Genomic DNA, 20,960 nt, shown 5'->3' with positions numbered 1-20,960 from the left:
TATCAATCATGTCATTAGCACTGTCAATGCATCTAAACTATATTGATCTGCACAATATTTCAAAAAGGCAATGAACACGAATATATATTTTAACATATTTATTATAACAAAAATAAGTCTCTTTCTTTCACATTAAACTACTATTTTACACAAATAATAACAGGCTTCAAAATTTGCCGTCAGATATAAAAACAAAGTTGAAAAGCTATTTAACAGCATAAATGTTACTCCCAACACATTTTCAGAACGTAGAAAATAGAAACTGTTAAGAAAGTTAAGAAGGCTTTGGGGAATATAAACACAAAATATTTAATGCAACAGAAATGTAATAACTATACTACTTTTTATCTCCAAACTAGAACATCACATTTCAGAGGATAATCAAAATTCAATGTTAGTAAAAAAGAAGACTTAGGCTAGTGAAGAGTTCAACTGTATAAATCTGTACAATTTTTTCCAGTCTCATATATATTCTACTAAATTATCAAATAAATTAAGAAAATGTGAAGCTATTTTCAAAAAGAGTGCAGCTGAACCTATATCCTTAATCCAGTTTTGAATGGGCAAAGTCAGAAGACTTTAATCTGAAAATATCTAGATTATAACAAAAATTGACCTTTCATGTAGTGCTGCGAGATGATATACAAGGTTATAATCACCTAACATATAAATTATGAAATGTAGCTGAATCCAAGTGGCACTAGGAAAGAAAGAAGGACTGTCTCATGCCTATTATCTGAATGTGGGCAGAATTAATTCTTTCACTGTTAAGCAGTGTGTAGAAGTGGGAAATGCAGCAAGTCCTGTTTGTGGTGCATAATACACCAGCTGTAATTTCCTTTTCTTAACATTTAGTCTTATTTTCCATCAGTCTTGAGACTGAAGTGCTCAACGTGTGGAATTTACATGGCAGAATGAAAATACAAACAGGCTTCAGGAAAGCAGGCCAGGTGCAAAAGAAACTGAGCAGCGCTCTTCTTGAAAGATAAACCCAATAAGCTGCTCTAATCACAGCAACCTTTCATTATACACACGTAGATTTGACAAAGTACAGCATTAATTTAGAAATCTGCAAAATACCCCTATATCAGGAACAATCATTTATTGTTTATAACACACATTTCCATAGGTGGTAATGGCTATGCCAGCTACAAGTCAGTGTAGGATAAAGATACACCTGGAGTAAGTTTCCATGCATTTCTTTACTTAATACTGTATACAGAACCTATTTTGGCCTTAGCTTATCCTGGACAAACATGTTGGAAATCTTATCCATCAATAGGCCATCAAGGTAAAATCCCAATGTGAATATGCAGCCTCCATTATTTTTCCCCCTCCACACACACTTTAACACACCTCATTTACTCATGGCAGAGATGCCTCAAAAAAGCCTCCATTGCTATCAATATTTCAAAGTAGGCTAATTATTGATTTTCTAAAAGGGATTGGAACACCTCCTCAATAGCAACTCTATCTCAAAAATATTGCCCAGGCCCCACATAGCAAGGAACCTATAAAACAGACCACAAAGGAGATACTTGAAAGGAAGAGAACAGTTATTATCTCCAATCTGGAGCTGCTTAAAAATAATTTTTTTCCTTTTGACTGGGCCAATGGGTAGGGAAATAGTTGGAGAGGATCAAGGTCTTTGGAGAGGAGGTTAGGCCTTCTAACATTGGCTTGAGATTCCCTGTGTCTATACTACAGGACCAAAGATATTCAAATCATTTAATGATAAATTATTTATTTTTAACAGAAAAAAGGAATCAACCATGTAAAACATATGGTTGCGTGCTGTCAACTAAATGGCTTTCCAATATTTAGGGCTATAATGTCTGGAATCCCTGAGTCTGGTCCATGCTGATTGGTGTTTATGGGAATTGTAGCTCAACACACTGGGAACACATCCCATTCTCTACCTCAATATCCCCAGAAGTTTCAAAGAGGCAAGTCATCTGTAGTATCATACTGAGCAAAATTAACAAGTAAAGAAACTAAATGCTTTCTAAAGAAATGAATATTTAATTAGAGGAGTGAGGGTAAAACTAAAGCCAAATAAATTCAACAATTTAGGAAGATTGTTCTACTAAGAAGAATCTACTGTCATCTTTGACATAAAAGATTTTGGACCATTTGAATTTGTAAACCAAAGGATGTCAAACACTTTTGATGGAAATATTATAGAAACATAACATTTGTCACTTAAAGGTGAGAAAGTGAGATAGGAATTTGTTACCCCCTTAGCTTAGCTTTTCCCTTAAATACTGATTGTTTTTGAAAAATGAAGATGTCTGGTCCACTCTAGAGATTCCACTTTTACTAGCTCTCTGTTGTGTGTTTGACAATAGTCCGACAGTGATCTTAAGGTTATAGGTTAAAATTGAGAGAGCAGAAAATACAATAAAAAGCAAAAAAGGACTGAAACATTTGGAATAAAGAGTTTTGAAAGCATTCTAAACAAGATCCAAGGGTGACCTTCTACAGTAAGTTGTATTTTAAGCAGGGGTGTCCTCTGGGAAAGGGTGGGAGGAGGGATACAACACAGTTTGCATTCATGTAATTGCACTGCGTATTAAAAAAAAGGCTGGGAGAACTTTGATCATATAATCATGGCCACCATCGTGACTTTTTTTATCCTCCCTGTGGATGCCTCTGATTTAAGCATCTATTGCAACATCTTGAATACATATGAATTAATTCAAGAGACTTTTATATTTGCAAGATGCAGGAAATTCAGAGCAGAGTAACTGCTTTAGTTTTGTTTTACTGTTCCATTATTTAAAACGAAAATAGCATTACTCATGACCCATTTTTTACATTATATTTATCACTGTTCTGTACTTATCACTGTGTCCCTTTAATCCATCCACACATTGCCTTACTGAAAAAGTCATTGTTTGCAGTCTCATTTTAAACAAGATTTAAAAAATAACTAAATGCATTTCGAGCACTCTATCATGGAACCCAGGTATATTAATATTTTTTAGCACTTCATTTTTTTCACCCATGATTGAAACTGGATAGGACATTCTATATAGTTGTATTAATAACATTTTATCCTGACCTCTAACATATCTGCACTGCAAGATGTAGGTGAGATGTGCCACCATGTGGGAAATGGTAAACAGAAAACTAAAAGGAAATAGTAGTTTCTTGTTAAATGAACACTTAGCCAACATTTTTCCATTATTAAGTTAACATGCATGTGTAAATTGACTGTGAGAGTTGCTTCCTGGCGAAACACTTAAGGCAGAGACATTCTTAGAAGGCATGTGGGATATGGCTTTTTAAAAATATTTTGGCAAATTACTATAAATACTTCAAATATTAAAAAAAATAGTTCAGATAAAAATTTCCCCCCTTCAGTCTTACAAAAAATAGTGATTGTTCTTTAATTTTGTTCTTCTGGGAGACTGATCACAATTTGGTGATCTATAAGTTCCTTCAATAGTCTTTGCTCTGCAACAATATCATGGTATTCATTCTGGAAAGAACAATAAAGGAAACATATAAAACTCTAAAGGCACAAAAACATATAAATTAAACCCTAAACTCCATGATTTTTTTACTGGCCTTTGATGCCATTGCTCCCACCTTTTAATAAAATGCTTCTGGGTGTTTTTTATAACATGCTGTTAGTTTTTGTTTTAGTCTGATTAGGTGAATGGGGTTGATTAAGCCATGGTTTGTTTCAGGTCCCAAACTACAGTTTGAAACCATTTTTTTAAACTGGTTTACTGGCTGCAACTGTGCTTTAGTGCAGTACATGAACAGGGATGCAAACAGTTCAGATCTCTGATTTATTCCTAGTTGGTTTTGGTGCCCGCCCCCGGCTGTAAATAATCGACATAACTGCAAGACAAAAAGCGTTAAGAGCCACAATTACCTTGCCTCTCTATGTAACTGAAACCAGCTTGTCTCACATAAATTAAACCATGGCTTAGCATGTGTGAACGCAATGGCTAGATTCAGCACCTTAATTTGTACTATCACTAGGAAATAATTTGCTCCATGGTTTATTTATATTTATTAGATTTACATCCTGCCTTTTATGCAGGAGCTCAATAATGCTCCCTTTTCCTATTTTTCTCCACAACAATGGCTGGCCCAGTGTCACCTAGCGCGCTTCTGTAGCTGAGAATAGACTACAATCTGGATGTCCCCCTCCTACTCCAATCCCTCAACACTACACTACCCTGGCTCTCACACTGGTGCCTATCTGCTTGCTTCCTATTTCTTCACACCTAGTTTCCTAACTTCACCCTTGGCTCTACAGTGTAGTATCCCACAAAGCAGGACAATGTCTAAATTTTGTTGCCAATGGTGAGAAAATTCACATGTGAACAAATCCCATTATGAAATGTAGTTTAGTATCATGTTTTCAGATCTTGATTTGTTGGCTCCAAATAAACCAGCTAATTGACATGCTAATAATGACGTAACAATAATCACCACAATGGTAGCTCAAAGACGGTTCTGTCTCCTAAGCCTCCTTCCAGTACCACAAGCTTCGCCCAAAGCTGATCTGGGATACGAGATGCAGTCTTGAGGATTGTATCAAGGAAGGGGTGGATATCTAATATCAGATCCCCTGCCTTACAAAAATGCTTTCTGCTACTACCAGTTGCCATTTGATACAACCCGTTGAAAAGGAAATATACTATTTTCTTTGTCAGCTTTTATATTTTATATTACCTTAATCATCAAAGACATGGTGTCATTACCATAATAGTGCAAAGAACTCCCTTGATCCTGCAGGTCATACTTGAAGCCTGTCACGTGAACTTCAGAACATATATCAAAGGCAAACGCAATGGCAATTAGCCCTGTTGTGGGATGTTTCGGTTTCTAAAAAACAAAACAAAAACAAATTATAGATATATTCAGTTTGCAAACAGGTTCACATATGCCAAAACCATGCTTGTACTTGGAAGAAGTGTGGCAAACTCTATACTAATGTCTGTCTGTCTATCTGGTGTTGGTTACAGTACCCCAGGGACTGGCAATCCTTTAATGGATTGATACCGAATTTCTTGAATTTTGGAGGCTGAGGCCAAAATAGGGAAGGCAACAATACTAAAGAGATGGGGGCACATTATGCAGTGGATTGACCAATTGCCTGTTTGGGGAAGAGGGGGAGGGAATTAGGTCTTTGCTTTTAATATACTTTAGCTAAGTATACATTAATAAATTTTATTCCATTTAATGCATTTCAGAAAATGTCTTTGTCAAGAATACTATGAATAACTTTTATGTTTTTATGTAGGAGGGAAAAATGCATGTTTACTTCTCAGATATAACACATAATTTGACAACATATACTTTAACTATAGCAACACGTTTCATTTTAAACAACAGGGAAAGCAAGTGATTGCTTCATTGTGACACTTTTCTTTAAATCAGGCTTTTTCAAACTGGGTTCCGTAGAACCTAGGCTTCCAGGAGAATTTGGTGGGATTCTGTGGGAGACTATTCATTCAGACACAGCCAGTTTTCTATCACTAGAGCTTTTCAGGGATTCCTGCATTTTTTTTAAACTAACAGGTTCTGCAGCCTGGAAATGTTTAAAGCCCCTCTGCTTTAAATAATAATTAAAAGCTGTGAGTAACTCATTGAGGTGTGGGAGTATGAGCATCAACAAGGGGTCCCAGGTTAAAATATCTTGAGTCAATAACCCACACTTTCCTTCAGCCTACCCAATTTCTCGATGGGGAAAACAGGACAATGTCCACTATTCTGAACTGCTGGGAGGAAAAAGCAATATAGAAATATAGTAACTAATGTGACAACTTTGTTGTAATAGGTAATCTACAAGAAGCTTTGTAATTCAATATTTGTAATTCAATATTACAACCGCATGGCATCTCTGTAGCATACAAACCAACTAAAGCTCTCCAAAACATCTTAAGTAAACCAAAAGAACCAGTAGCCCAAGAAGAAAAAAATAGGAGTCATCTACAACATAGTGTAAGGACTGTAACAACCACAATGTAGGACAGACAGGCAGAAGGCTGGCAGAGCGCATCCATGAACACCAACTAGCAGTCAGAAAACATGATGAAAACTCCTTAATCTCACAACACATGGATAGACATAACCATAGTTTCAACTGGGAAACTGTCAGCATTTTAGACCAAGCTAAATCAAAAATGCGAGACAAGGCAGCCATAAACAGGCACATAGAGATAAACATCATCTACACACTATTCAAAAGGGATAATAAAAAGGAAACAAAGGACCAGAACATCTCCTCACCAGCAATCATCACCCAGATAAGCAGAAATTACAATCAAGATCATCACCAGACATACAATCAAGCAATAAACAATACCCTAATCAAGGAACTACCAGGAAAAAAAAACAACCACCAACACAGGCAGGGCAAGCCACTGTATACAAACAGAGAACAAACTCCACTCCATTCTAGCTCTGAAGATGTTACCTAGCTGGGTAACGAAACGTTTGCAAGAAAACCAAGCTCAGAGAACCCAAGGACTCCATAATTCAGTATTGCCAATTACAATTTCCTAGCCATTATTGAAATGGTCACAGTAAAATACTTACTTCCCGTCTGGAGAATCTTCTAGGGAAATGAAGCAATTCATATGCTGTTCTTTTAGTAACGAATGGATCAAGGATTCGGATTTGGCCAGGCTTATAAATCATGTTCATTGCTGGTTTCCTCCAGAAGACATCAGTTCTCTGTGGAACAAAGAGCTCGCCTTTAATATGTTAAAGCTGTACTTCCATAATATGAAGGCAAATGACTACATGTGTCACTGTAAAGGAAGGGAATATACTAACTACTTCTAAAAAATTTGCTGAAGTCATAGAAGTATTTGTTTTCTGCTTCTCATATGTCTGAAAACATACCCTGATTGCATTAAGGAAATGAATGATAAATGAACTTTATAAATGGGAAAACAAGTTAGCAAAATGATTTTGCATTAACCATAAGGCAGCGCTGACCAGAAATAGAATGCTGTATCCTACAAAACTCAGAGAGAATCTCCAGATTTTTCAGAAAAGATGGTGACATTCCCTAAAAAAGTATCATTGAGGCAATTAAAAGCATCCTCCTATTTTGGCACAATGATAATTATTCAATCCTATTTGATGGACCTATTCCAACTCCAGAATGCCCCCATATAATCTAGAGTGCTCCAAAGTTAGTTTAACTTAATGTCTCACTTTAAAGCAACTTTTTGAAAAAGAGTTGCTATTCTTTTGCTTGGCATAAAAAAATGCTCTATTCTTTTGCTTGGCATAAAAAAAAAATACAAATGGCTATAACTTTCTTCTTTGTCAGCAGAAAGGGATGACAGATGAAGCAAGCCGTAAGTGTCTGCAGGAGAGGATGAGGGCAAGTGACAAAATGTGCATGATAAATCATGACACAAACCTCATGACTTACCACCTTTCCTAAATACAGTGGAGAATTTTTTGGGGATAAAGACAGAAGTACAAAAAAATATTTCCTTTACATAAAAATAAGTCATTCATTAAATCAAGTCAGCTAGTGAGGATTAATGGAGTTTTAAAAATGTCATCACCATGTGTGCCCAACCAGGTTTTGGCAATACATGCCAAGTCTGCATGCTCATTCACTAGATTGTGAGGGGTAGGATCTTAATACAAATAGTCCTGGAGTTTACCATCAAAAGCCTGAGCCCAAGATCACTGGCAGTTCTCGCATCTGGCCCCAGGAATGAGGCTGCCAGCCTAGAAGCAGAAACAGCCATCAAACTGGCAGTTTTCCCCTGAATGGGGAAGCCTAGTATCTCCTACGACCCATTACAATTGGGACGTTTCTGCCTCTAAATCCCACCATTAAATTGAGCCATAATAACTGCTCCTACACATCAATTATACCACGGATAGTTTGTGGTATGGCATTGCCACTCACACTGGCACTCTATACATCCCAATTAATCAACTTCTCCCAGTCACTCTTCTACAACCCACCATAACCATATAGAAATCAGTCTTGGAGTGGACACTAGCAGGACACACCATCCCATTAAGGTACTCTACCACTGATGCCCCTGCACCTTGTCCTCTCACCACAAGTGGTGGCTCAATTCAGGCAATTTTGTCTCTCACAGAAAACTGCTGGTCTCTATTGCCTCAAAACCACGCAAGTGATTCCAGTCTTTCAACAGCCAGCCCCTCTACATCTCTTCTAGCACCAGCCAGGGCACCCCAGCCCAACACTGTGACCCTCCTTTTAAACAGATCTGAGGGGGGGAGGGCAAACCAACCTGACATCTGAACACAGCTTCTCAGTAGTCTCCATCATCTAGTCTCTTTCTATCCCCTAACCTAACACTAAGAAGAGCAGAGCCCTAGATGCTGTTTGGGTCTGCTCTCTTCTTGCTCTGTTCCCATGGCTTTGGTGTGGGCCAAATAAGATCTAAATACATTTCTTCCAATAATACCGTCTAACACCAGGACATCAAAAGCACCCCAAACACCAGGAATTCAGGGGCCTCACCCAGGGAACAAATCCTCTAGAGGCCACCAATCCATTCTGACGCCTCAGACTCACCCCCTTCTGTGAACTCACTAAAATGGGACTTAGCCTCAGGATAGCCCCACTCAAACTCATCAATCTCCCTGCTTCTTCTTGCTTGCTCTCCAAACCTCCACCAACAGTCTGTGATGCTACTCTTTCAAAGACATGTAACACCATTCTGCCAGCTGCCGCAAACTCCATTTCAGTATCAACATTTTCCTCAGTCCAAATATTTGGATATCCGAAAATTTATTTCTAGCAACATTATTTCTAATATAACTCACAATCTACCACAAAGGCAGTTTATCAATATATGAATTAGCCTACTTTCAACAGAGGCAAGAAAGAGGACTTTTAAGCAATCTGCTCAAATTTTCTGGTCTGTTTATTATTAGATTTATATCCAGTCTTTATTTTATTCAACTCAAAGCAGTGTGCGTAATGTTCCTGCTTATTTTTCCCATAACAACAACCCTGCAAGGTGGGTTGGGTTGGGAGTCAGTGACTGGCCCAAAGTTCACCCAACCCACATTTTTGCCTGACTAGAACCCATGGTCTCCTAGTTTCTAGTCCAGCACCTTAACGACTACACCAAACTGGTTTTTCAAAGTTACTTTGTCTATGAAAAAAATCCAATTATTTTTTTCTCCCTCCCCCATCTTTTAAAAAAGAATACTCTTAAAATGTAAATGGATTCTTTATCATATTAATTAATTTAGACTATATGGTTTATCACTATTTTATTTGGGGAAGGCGGAATACCATTATTATTATGAGATTTTTATCCCACCTTTTAAAAAAAAAATTGGTCAACTTAAGGATGTGTTATCACTATTATACAGTATGTGTTTGTTTAACTCAGTAAATTCCTCTATGCAAACAATGTATTTCATTGATGCAGGAAGCTAAGTCCAGATGAAAGAAATAACTGAAATAAAAAAACCCTGAATTTGCTGGCAAATTTAGAGGCATACAGTCACTTTGCATGATTTCTGCTAGTCGAAGGGAAAGTCAAAGATATATTCCATAGTGAAGTATCAACCTAAAAGAGATCATCCTTACTTAGGACAATTCCTCATGGCTGTATATAGCCGTATATAACTATATACTGCATTGAACATACCTACATGTTCTTGCAATTTAGGCATAAGAGCAAGCCATTCCTGTAATCATGAAATTAACATTCCCAACCAGTATTCAGGGCAAAGCACTGTGCTGCTATATGGTAAAGAGAAGTAGGAGAAAATTCAGATATACACCCACCCCACAGAACTTACAAAGTAACTGTGGCCACTTAACAGATCTGAAAGCCATTTTAAGTCATAGGGCTTGAAGACAATAAGAACAGCAGTTGTGTTAGGATCATAGTGAACTGGATCTGAAAAAATTGACTCTGGATAGAAGAGTCGGAATGTCGTCCTCCTTCCAACATCATCTTCATAGCCTACAACAGGCCCATTATTCATTCTATTGAGGAAAAATATTTTTATTAATGGTTATGAAAAATCCCACTTTTATTTGCTGAAGTACAACTTCAAGACAGAATATTCAGAAGCAGAATTTGCTCTAATATTGGTTAGGTTTGCATAGTATGCAGACTTAACCTGGCAATACACAATAGATGCAATAAGACAACAGGTAACGTTCAATTTAAGCAATATTAGGTTACATGCTTTGACTCAGTTGTTGGAATCTTTTGTTGTTATAATTCAGGAGCACCTTCCTTTGGGAGAAAGGCATTGACAAAATGGACTTATGACTGGCCCCCAAAGTTACGGCTGTTGCAACACCCCAATGGTCATGTGATCAAAATTCAGGTGCTTGGCAGCCCGCCTGCACTTACGACCACAGGGGTGCTTCAACTCCCCCCACCCATCTTCTCCATCTCTGCCCTTTTGGGTGCCCTGCTCTCCGCTACATATCCCTGCCGCCCCCCGCCACCGCTACTATCCTCACTGTCTTCCTCCTCCTTCTGCTGGTCTGGGATCCAGGCACTGGGCAAGGGTGCAGCCCTGGAATATGCACTCCTGGAAAGCCTCAACCTTGGAAGCAGCTGCAAAGACCCATGCATCTTGGGGTTACAACTGCAATGGGGGGTGCTGGGATTGCCATCACTAAGTGATGTGGTCATGACTGCATCACTTAGCGATGGAATTCTGGTCCCAATTGTAGTCGTAAGTCGAGGAGTATTCTTCCTAAATACACATTACAGATAGTCCTTGCTTAACAACCACAACTGGGACCAGCAACTCCGCCACCAAGCGACATAGTTGTTAAGCAAAACTTCACGTTACTGCAACTTGTGATTTTACTGCCAGCTTCTCCATTGACTGTGAAGCGTGCAAATGGCAATCACGTGACCACTGGAATCTGCGACAGACATTAAATGCCTGCCGGTTTCAAAGCACCCAAATGGTGATCAAGTGACCACAGGGACACTGAGGTGGTTGTAACTGTGAGGACTGGTTACTTTTTCAGTGTCATCGTAACTTTGAATGGTCACTAAACAAGGGAGTTGTTAAATGAGGTCTACCTGTAATTTGCTCCTTATCATCAAAGAAAACAAGAAGAAAAAATAAAGAATGTTACTCGGTCAAACTGAAGTTGTCATTTGAGTCACTGAGAGCTGCATGGGACAAGGAGCCCTACCCAAAGAACATACTAAAAAACAGGCAGAGGTAATAGAAAGAACAGGGACCCTAAGTAGTTTATTTCTTTACTGGGAGCTTGTGTAGGTTCTCATGATGGAGTAACAAAAAAATAGAAAGAAAAGTTCTCCTTCAAGTGTGATACAGAAGCATGGCAAGGGAACAGTTATATTCCCTGTGGTTTCCTACTTCTTCTTTAGCATACAGGTGAAACTCGAAAAATTAGAATATCGTGCAAATGTTCATTTATGTCAGTAAGGCAACTCAAAAGGTGAAACCAATATATGAGATAGACGCATTACATGCAAAGCGAGATATGTCAAGCCTTACTTTGGTATAATTGTGATGATTATGGTGTACAGCTTATGAAAACCCCAAATTCACAATCTCAGAAAATTAGAATAGTGTGAAAAGGTTCAATATTCTAGGCTCAAAGTGTCCCACTCTAATCAGCTAATGAATCCATAACACCTGCAAAGGGTTCCTGAGCCTTTAAATGGTCTCTCAGGCTGGTTCAGTAGGAATCACAAGCATGGGAAAGACTGCTGACCTGACAGTTGTGCAGAAAACCATCATTGACACCCTCCATAAGGAGGGAAAGCCCCAAAAGATAATTGCAAAAGAAGTTGGATGTTCCCAAAGTGCTGTATCAAAGCACATCAATAGAAGGTTATGTGGAAGGGAAAAGTATGGTAGAAAAAGGTGCACAAGCAGCAGGGATGACCGCAGCCTGGAGAGGATTGTCAGGAAAAGGCCATTCAAAAGTGTTGGGAACTTTCACAAGAAGTGGACTGAGGCTGGAGTTAGTGCATCAAGAGCCACCACACACAGACGGATCCTGGACATGGGATTCAAATGTTGTATTCCTCTTGTCAAGCCGCTCCTGAACAACAAACAACATCAGAAGCGTCTTACCTGGGCTACAGAAAAAAGGAACTGGTCTGTTGCCCAGTGGTCCAAAGTCCTCTTTTCTGATGAGAGCAACTTTTGCATCTCATTTGGGAACCAAGGACCCAGAGTCTGGAGGAAGAATGGAGAGGCACACAATGCACGATGCTTGAAGTCCAGTGTGAAATTTCCACAGTCTGTGTTGATTTGGGGAGCCATGTCATCTGCTGGTGTTGGTCCACTGTGCTTCATTAAGTCCAGGGTCAACGCAGCCATCTACCAGGAGATTTTGGAGCACTTCATGCTTCCTTCCGCAGACGAGCTTTATGGGGATGCTGACTTCATTTTCCAGCAGGACTTGGCACCTGCCCACACTGCCCAAAGTACCAAAACCTGGTTCACTGACCATGGGATTACTGTGCTTGATTGGCCAGCAAACTCGCCTGACCTGAACCCCATAGAGAATCTATGGGGCATTGCCAAGAGAAAGATGAGGGACATGAGACCGAACAATGCAGTGGAGCTGAAGGCCGCTATTGAAGCATCCTGGTCTTCCATAATACCTCAGCAGTGCCACAGGCTGATAGCATCCATGCCACGCCGCATTGCGGCAGTCATTGCTGCAAAAGGGGCCCAAACCAAGTACTGAGTACATATGCATGCTTATACTTTGTAGAGGTCCAATATTGTTCTATTTCCAATCCTTGTGTTATTGATGTCATGTAATATTCTAATTTTCTGAGATTGTGAATTTGGGGTTTTCATAAGCTGTACGCCATAATCATCACAATTATACCAAAGTAAGGCTTGACATATCTCGCTTTGCATGTAATGCGTCTATCTCATATATTGGTTTCACCTTTTGAGTTGCCTTACTGACATAAATGAACATTTGCATGATATTCTAATTTTTCGAGTTTCACCTGTATCTGAAACAGCTCTTTGAAACAGCTGTACTTTCTCATAATTTTTTCCTAAAATCTTATGGAAAGTATTGAATATCCAATCTTGGAATTATTTTTTCCAAATAAACTTTCTTATTCTATGTTCTGTTTTACCTACTCTTAAGATGATCTTTTTCCTAGTGTATATTTCAGGTATGTTGCCCATTATGACCAAACATGGAGTCTGATCATACCTTCAAGACTTCCTTCAAGCACCTTCAAGACAGCAGCTGCTCATAAAAGCTTATCCCTACTAAACCTGGTTAGTTTTGAAGATACAGCCAGGCTCCATGTTTACTATGTTGCCATAGACTAACATAGCTTTTTCCCATCTCCACTGCTACCAAGATAGCTTGGCAGGAGCCCATCTCCAATCTCTTCCATACACTTCTACTAAGTTCACCTTTGCCTTCGTAACAGTGATTTTACTTCAATGCATCTCTCTCTCCCCTCCTTCACAATTGTATATATTATCCTCCCCTTTCCCAAAGTAGAAAAGGTATCATTTCTAGAAAAAGAAATAAATCATTTTTCAAGGTTATAAAGACTTGTGAAACCCACAAGAAACATAGCTAAACATGGCTCCACAGACCATAGGGTCTCCTGGAATTTTGAGAGCATGTTATAGATACGCTAATAAAACAGCTGCTAATCACAAACAATTCATTTAACAGAAGTCAAACTACTTAGGTTGCCACCTACCAACTGTTCTATTTTCTAGGATACTCTCTACCACCTCAGTTTACCATCTCCTTTTTTTCTGGAAAAATGGGCACCTTTGCAAACAAAGTATTGTACTGTAGATGTAAGGCATTTTATAAAAATGCCTTTAGGGTTAGAGAACCTTCAGCCTAACCCTGTGTAAGGCCCTTAGAAATATGTGTTATGTTTGAGGCTGGTGCTTTGCTTGCAGCCTTTAAAATAAAAAATATTAAAAGAACAACAACAAAAGGTGGGGCAGTAAGGAGCAACCTAGGATGTCACCAAACACAGATTACATTTAAAAGGAAACATTCTGCTATAGCATAATAAAGCACCAATTCTTAACTCAGCCATGAATTTATTACACAGTATGCCATTACAGGTAATCCTTGCTTAATGACCACAATTGGGCCCAGCAACTCCATCACTAAGTGTCGTCGTCATTAAGCAAGACAGCACATGACTGTGATGGGCTTACGACATCACTTACGCTGCAGTCATTAAGTGAACCATGTCATTAAGTGAGACATCATGTGATTGCAACTTGCGATTTTAATGCTGGCTTCTCCATTGATTCTGCTTGTCGGAAGCCAGGTTTGAAGCATGCAAATGCGAACATGTGACCATGGGGATGCTGTGACAGTCGTAAATGTGAGGACTGTTCACAAACTTACTTTTTCAGTGTTGGTGTAACTTCAAACAGTTGCTAAATAGGGCCATCATTAAGTCTACCTGTATGTATGCCAGTATGCCATATCTTCACTATGCCATTTCCTGCCCTTTTTCCTCATAATTATAGTAGGTCATATAAATATCCACTAATAAGGCTACTGATAAAACACTTGTGTTTCACAACAGAAAGCTTGTTTACCTAATTACCACATCGTAAGAATCAATTTTCTGACCCAGACTCTTGTTTCGAAGAATTCCTCCATTGCCAACAACGATACATTTTTTACAGGATGGGCTGGTGAATGATAAGAGCACACCTGATTAAAGCATTATAGGATAAATGTGTCTTTACAAAGACAAGGGGAAAATTAAACATAATCCACTTAAAACATTATTAGCATCAATGTTCAAATCCAGACACCCTGATGATGAAGGAGGAGACAAAAGGACAATATCTACATTTTAAGGATAGAAAACCAACCAGTCTATTGCTGCAGATAAAGTCTATTGGTTTGAAATGGGCTTTTAAGCAGGAAGGAGCTCCCCAACAAACATCCCTCCTGACAGTTTCTCACTTGTAAGCACAGTTTCTGAAGCTGTTTTTCAGTTAAACTACAGCAAAAAGAAATGGAAAAGAGATAAAGGGCACTTCATTCGAGCCAGACAAGATGTGCCATCACAAGATGATGTGATATCCATTTTATTTCATTTTAGATTTCTGTTCATCATGCACAGTGGATAAACACAATAGGTAAAAATTTGCTGCTTTTCAAACTACATTTTCATATCGCTTAATTCAGAGAAAGAGACGGAGAGAGAAGGAAGAGGTATTATATAAGAAAGACCTCCAAAGAAAAGAGGGGTCTGCAGCTTCGGAAAGCCCTTAAACTGGCTTCCTAAGTAGTTTTCAATTATAACATCATCATTTAGGTTTTACTGATTACACTGTCAACTGAAGAACTGTCAAAAGTATCAAAACAATTAATTCTTATGTTAATGAAAAATTCTGCAATTAGAATCCTATTAATACAGAAATATTGTATCATAAAATGCAGGGGTTTTCTTACAAGCTCTCTAAGATCAGATAAAAGATATAATGAATATCCTTACGTGTCATCTTCTGGGAATAGCTCACAGCTTTCCAGTTTTGAAAGTGCTAGTTCAAAATATATTTCTGTAACACAAATGTTTTGTTTTAAAAAAGAACCAGCGCTTTATGGTCCCAACAAAATTCAACATAATTGATTTGAGTATAATTTGTTGTTGCTGTTAAGCTAAAGTGCATGCAGAACAGAGCTCTGTGAAAGAACTTTTTTTGGAATTCTAGAGCTAACAAAAAATAAGCCTACCTTAATCCAGGTGTCTGCATGAACATGGCTTGAGAGCAGGACTTAAGCACCACATTCAACAATCAGGAATGTGATGCTGAGGCAGTTCCCTACATGTCATATAAAAGACATGTCTAGAGGCAGAATATTCTCTATTTACAAAGATATTTAATTATGTTCCTAAACACATAACCACAATTAGACTGAGCATGTTCTAAACATTTTGCCCCTTCACAACAACTGCTGCTCAAATATTTATAGTAAAAGCATTTATTATAGAACTGCAAGAGCTGCCCCGAATATGTGCAAGTTTTCAATGTTGAAGTAATGGTCTTGTTCAGAAACATGACTTTATGCCCAGTATATACAGATAGAAGGCCTTATTCAATATCACAAATGAAGAGAGTATAGGAAATCAGATTATGCATCTTCTAATTTTACTGCCAAAGCATATCCTTAATTTTGTATCATTCTAAGTCTAAGCAGCAACACTTCTGAAAACACTATACCACTTAATAAAAATGAAATGCACATCTTTCATAACTGAACCTTAACCATATGCTGCTCACACCAACACTTACTTACCTGCATGCTTTATTCCATAAGGTAGTTCAAACTCATTACTTCCACGGATTGCAGATATATCAAAAAAATTAGTTTTGCACAAGAAAGGACAGAAATTATCCAACCTAAAGAGAAGGGAAAAATACCTACTATTTTTATTTATGTAGTCATTTTACACTCTGTTTTTCAGACAATCTATTCTTGCCAATAAAATTGTTAATATAATTAAACAACCAAAAAGAGAGAGAGCAATTGCAATAGATAACTGGCACACATAACACATAAATAAACATACTGAAGTAACAACAACAAAATTAAGGTTTTCTGTAAGAACACATACATATTTTAAGAGATCTATTCCAGAAATATAAGATGGCAATTGAAAAGGCCATATTTCTGGTATCCATATCCTTTAATGAAACTTGATGGAGTAAGAGGGCAGGGCTCCCTAAGTTGATTGATCTCAGTATAATGAAGTAGTCCCTCATGTAGACATTTGAACGTGCATATTCAAAAACCCAGGTCAAAGAAGAAATATAATCCTCAAAACAGAAAAAAGAAAGTTGGGGGCAGCCTCCATTGCTAATCAAACAAAAGTCATACTAGTTGGAAATAGCCCACTAATCAGAGACAAAGACTAAAATAAACGATTTCCATCAGGAATTTATTAAAAATAAAGATAACTTCAGAAAGGTATTAATTTAATTATTATATATTAATTCTATTGTTTAGTTGATTGATTGAGTTGGGACACCATGTGGGGTTACTTCTGTAAAAGAATCTTAGAAAAATTTCCAGTATCCATGGTTCAAAAATCCCAGCATCTCTGGGTAGGACTAAACAGGTTGTTGAAAAATCCTACTGAGTCCTGTATCATAGCTTCTCTATGAAGATTCAGGATAACATACTTTCAGTGCCCTCTATCTTCTAATCCTCTCTCCCAGAAAAAGAGAAAGTACAGAAGGACTAATGAAAGATCTAGGAGAATCAACAGAATCAACCTTCATGGCACTAGAACTATTTTTGTTCTATGAAATCTGGAATGGATTCAAATAAACAATCTATTTTGAAACTGCTTTGTACTGAGAAGATACTACCTGCTCTAAGAATTTGCTCAAAAATAGTATACTAGATCCTGGGTAATAAATGTTCAGTTCAATTGTACAAATTAGGCATTATCTCAGATTTCAAGACAAAGGGACTCATGCATGAAGCAAATGGGATGCTCTACACTTCGTCCACACAAGCAGCTTGTCCACTTCCTCAGGTGTATAATGTGAAATATATCCATAATAATCTAACCAGAGTAGGCATTTTATTTCTGACCCTCTGCTAATATATATACATATATGCACACTTTTGAGTCAGTATTGACTCATTATGACTGCCTGGACTAGTGTCTGCAGTTACTTGGCAAAATCAGCAAGAAGGCAATGGCAAATGGCTTGCCCAAGTTCAGCCAGCTGGCTTCATGACTAATGTGGTGGGTCTTTTTGCAGTGTTAGTCTCTCAGTATTAAGACTTCTTTTATTTTGCAAAATTCAGTTCGCAAAATCATAGAAATATTTAGAAATTTACATTTCATCAGATTTCTTAATATACACCCCTATACACACCCCTAAGGTGACTATGGGGTATCTTTTCCTCTTGAATTAGAATTTCTCCCCTGAAATTGATTCTCTACCTCTGACGTCATATTCTCTTTCAGGATGCTGCCCCTCCCTGCTAGCCTATCATCATGACTTTTGCTGCTGCTAATGGAACAATGGCAAAATTTGCCTACCAAACTACCCTCCCATATTTCTGATTTCACAGTGACTTGACACATATTTGCAATTTAGGATTTCTTCCCTGCTGAATGAGAAAGGCTTTTCTCACATTATATAACCAGGCTACAATTATGCATCTTATATTAGATCTGCATTTAATGTATCATCTTTTTTCTATGAAAAATCAAATTCATTTAAAAATGAAACCTCTATAAATATTTCAGTACAGTCATAGCAATATAGACAATGGGAGATGACACAACCACTTTAAGTAACATGAAGTAGAAGCCCCTATCCCAGAACATCAGAACATCCCAGGCCCTCCGCACGGTCACCCATGCCCTGGTCACCTCCGGATTGGACTACTGCAATGCACTCCACATGGGGCCACCCTTGAAGAGTATCCGGAAGCTACAGCTGGTGCAGAATGTGGCGATGCGGACAGTTCTCAATGCCCCTAAGAGGGCACATATAACACCGCTGTTGCGTGAGCTGCATTGGTTGCCAGTTTGTTTCCGGGTCCAATTCAAGGTGTTGGTCATCACCTTTAAAGCCCTTCATGGCACAGGACCAGGTTATCTAAGGAACCGTCTCGCCCCGGTTGTTTCAGCCCGCCCCACTCGGTCCAGCAGAAGGGGCAGGTTGCAGACCCCACCGGTTAAGGAATTCTGATTGGTGGGGTCTAGGCAGAGGGCCTTTTCTGCTGTGGCTCCCGCCCTATGGAACATCTTGCCTCCCGAGGTCCGGTGTGCCCCCTCCCTCATGGCCTTCAGAAAAGGGGTTAAATCCTGGCTCTGCCAGAAGGCCCGGGGGCTGGATGGGAGCTCACACCTGTGGAGATGGCTGGTGGGGTGATGGGTTTTGGCCCCCCCCCCAGCATCTTGAAGGTTTTAGTGCTAAAATATACAGGGGGGGGGGTTTAGGACATTTTTAATGTATGTTTGTATTTTAATTATTTATGGATTTTAGTCACTGTTGGAGGGATTGGTGTGTTTGTTCTTTTTTGTTATTGTGAGCCACCCAGAGTCACCCGTTGGGGGAGATGGGCGGCATACAAGTTTAATAATAAATAAATAAATAAAACATGATCTTACAATCAGGCTCAATAGTAAAAATAGAGCATTTGCTTTGTACGCAGAAAGGTTAACATTCGATCTCCCACATCTCCAGGAAAGACAGAAAAGATCTGGTGCCTGAAATTCTGAGAGTTCCTATCAGTCATTTTTGATACTAGATGATCAATACCCTAGTCAAGGAGACAGCTTCCTACTGTATGTTATTCATTACAGAAAATAACTTCCATTACACTAAATTGAACTTGCACTTATATAACTATTCTGTGTTCATGTAAAAGTTGTTTTCTGGTAGCCACTGGCATATGGTGAGGGGCAAGAGGGGCAGAATGATAAAATTGTGACACAAATCCCACCGCTTCTGTATCTGCATCATGACACAACACACATGTATGAAAGGGACAAAGCTTGCTTATGAAGCTGCAATGCTGGTTTCATTCATTCTGATGAAAATAGCAAGTTCTATGGACAGCCATGCTGGCAGCACATGCTTTAAAATGCTATTTTTCACAAGTGAAACCAAGCATTCCTTTGGGACAGCATCACTTGAGAAGATTATTAATGACGAATGCAAGCATGAACAGTATTCATACATACAACTCAACAATACAGCTTTTTGCATTTTGGAAATGCAAAAACAAAGTTACCAGTTACAAAAACAAAGTAAAAATACACTCCTATGGGTGAGAAGAGTTTGATGATGTAAAAACATTTGTACTAGTAGAAGTCAGAAGTCAAACCTAGCAGTTACATATTCAAACCTTCTTTCTACTGACAAGAGATTCTTGCCCCTGTTCCTGCAAGATATTCTCTGTCAATATTAGATTTGTGCAGGTATGGCACAGTTCAGCTGATATTGCTACATCAATTTTTCTAGATTATAGTAATCTAGACTCTAGAATTTTAAACTGCCATGCCTTTGGATTAGTCTTGATTACTGGATAACTGAATCTAAGCTCTCTCTGATTTTATAAGGGTTATAGTGAGTACCTGACGTCAGTCTGGACAATCATTGACAAATGTCAAGAGTGTTCTTAGATTCTGAGCTTGTTCCTTTGGGAATGTAACCCTATCACTAACTAAACTCCACCACTTTCTTTTCTTACTTACTTCATGAAAGAGGAAACATTGGTTTTGAAAATGCAAACTTTTCTGTCCAGAGGGGACAATCTAAAAGAAGAAAAGAAATGAGATTGTATTAAAACAGACTGACAGAAGGTAGTAAAAAGAGGCCATTTTATCTATATAAAGTCAGTTAAACTTGCTAATGCTTCTTAGAAATAGACCATTCCCTTGGTAAAATGTAAATAGTCATTTGCCAGATACAAACAATACTGCTTGTTTCTCCTAGGTTACCAAGTATGCCTAACAGTGATCCCAGTAGGAAAAAATATATACCTAGAATTAAAGAATCATCAAGTTGGAAAGAACTTTATTTATTCCAGCCTTCTGCTCAGGGCAGGATTTGCTAGAGCATCGGTAACAGATAACCATCCAGCCTCTCTTTGAATACCCCTAGTGTTTATTTAAAAGCATTTATTTATATGCCATATAATCCAATGGCCCTAAAAGACTGACAAAATTACAATTAGGCTACAACTAGAACTATAATATTTATTTATTATACCTGCATGCTACTCATTCCCTGAGAGGTTAATGATAAAAAACTTCATTTTAAAAAATCCCTCAAATAAAAATAAACCCAGAATAATTAAAAAATCCCAACAGCATCAAATGGGACAAAGGAAAAATATATAAAGTCATGGGTCCACCACTGCATCCTAACATTCACAACATGCCTTCCTCCTGGCCAGATGGAAAAGCTGGGCTTTAAATGCTCCTCTGAACCTAGGGAAA

The 20,960-nt window shown here is 38.3% G+C and overlaps 1 protein-coding gene across 5 annotated transcripts in view; it reads right to left on the bottom strand.

Annotated features, from left to right (window-relative positions):
* Positions 1 to 122: 122 nt before the first annotated feature.
* The window catches only part of ST3GAL6 (ST3 beta-galactoside alpha-2,3-sialyltransferase 6), a 52,866-nt gene continuing 32,028 nt past the window's right edge, over positions 123 to 20,960 (bottom strand). For 3 of the 5 annotated variants that reach the window (XM_088140791.1, XM_088140788.1, XM_088140790.1), the window contains exons 3-10: positions 20,214 to 20,273; positions 16,283 to 16,407; positions 15,480 to 15,543; positions 14,569 to 14,664; positions 9,793 to 9,982; positions 6,565 to 6,702; positions 4,696 to 4,848; positions 123 to 3,484 (exon numbers count right to left, since the gene is read on the bottom strand). In XM_088140791.1, coding sequence (XP_087996917.1) covers positions 3,392 to 3,484; positions 4,696 to 4,848; positions 6,565 to 6,702; positions 9,793 to 9,982; positions 14,569 to 14,664; positions 15,480 to 15,543; positions 16,283 to 16,407; positions 20,214 to 20,273 — 919 coding nt within the window. In that variant the 3' untranslated portion in view covers positions 123 to 3,391. The remainder of the gene's footprint in view (positions 3,485 to 4,695; positions 4,849 to 6,564; positions 6,703 to 9,792; positions 9,983 to 14,568; positions 14,665 to 15,479; positions 15,544 to 16,282; positions 16,408 to 20,213; positions 20,274 to 20,960) is intronic. The other 2 variants (XM_088140789.1, XM_025165180.2) reach the window with 2 other exon arrangements.

Source organism: Python bivittatus, unplaced genomic scaffold, assembly GCF_059951505.1.
Source record: "Python bivittatus isolate LINGU-HERP-01145 unplaced genomic scaffold, Pbiv_v1 ctg000340_np1212, whole genome shotgun sequence".
NCBI lineage: Eukaryota > Metazoa > Chordata > Lepidosauria > Squamata > Pythonidae > Python > Python bivittatus.
This window is presented reverse-complemented; position numbering and strand designations above follow the sequence as displayed.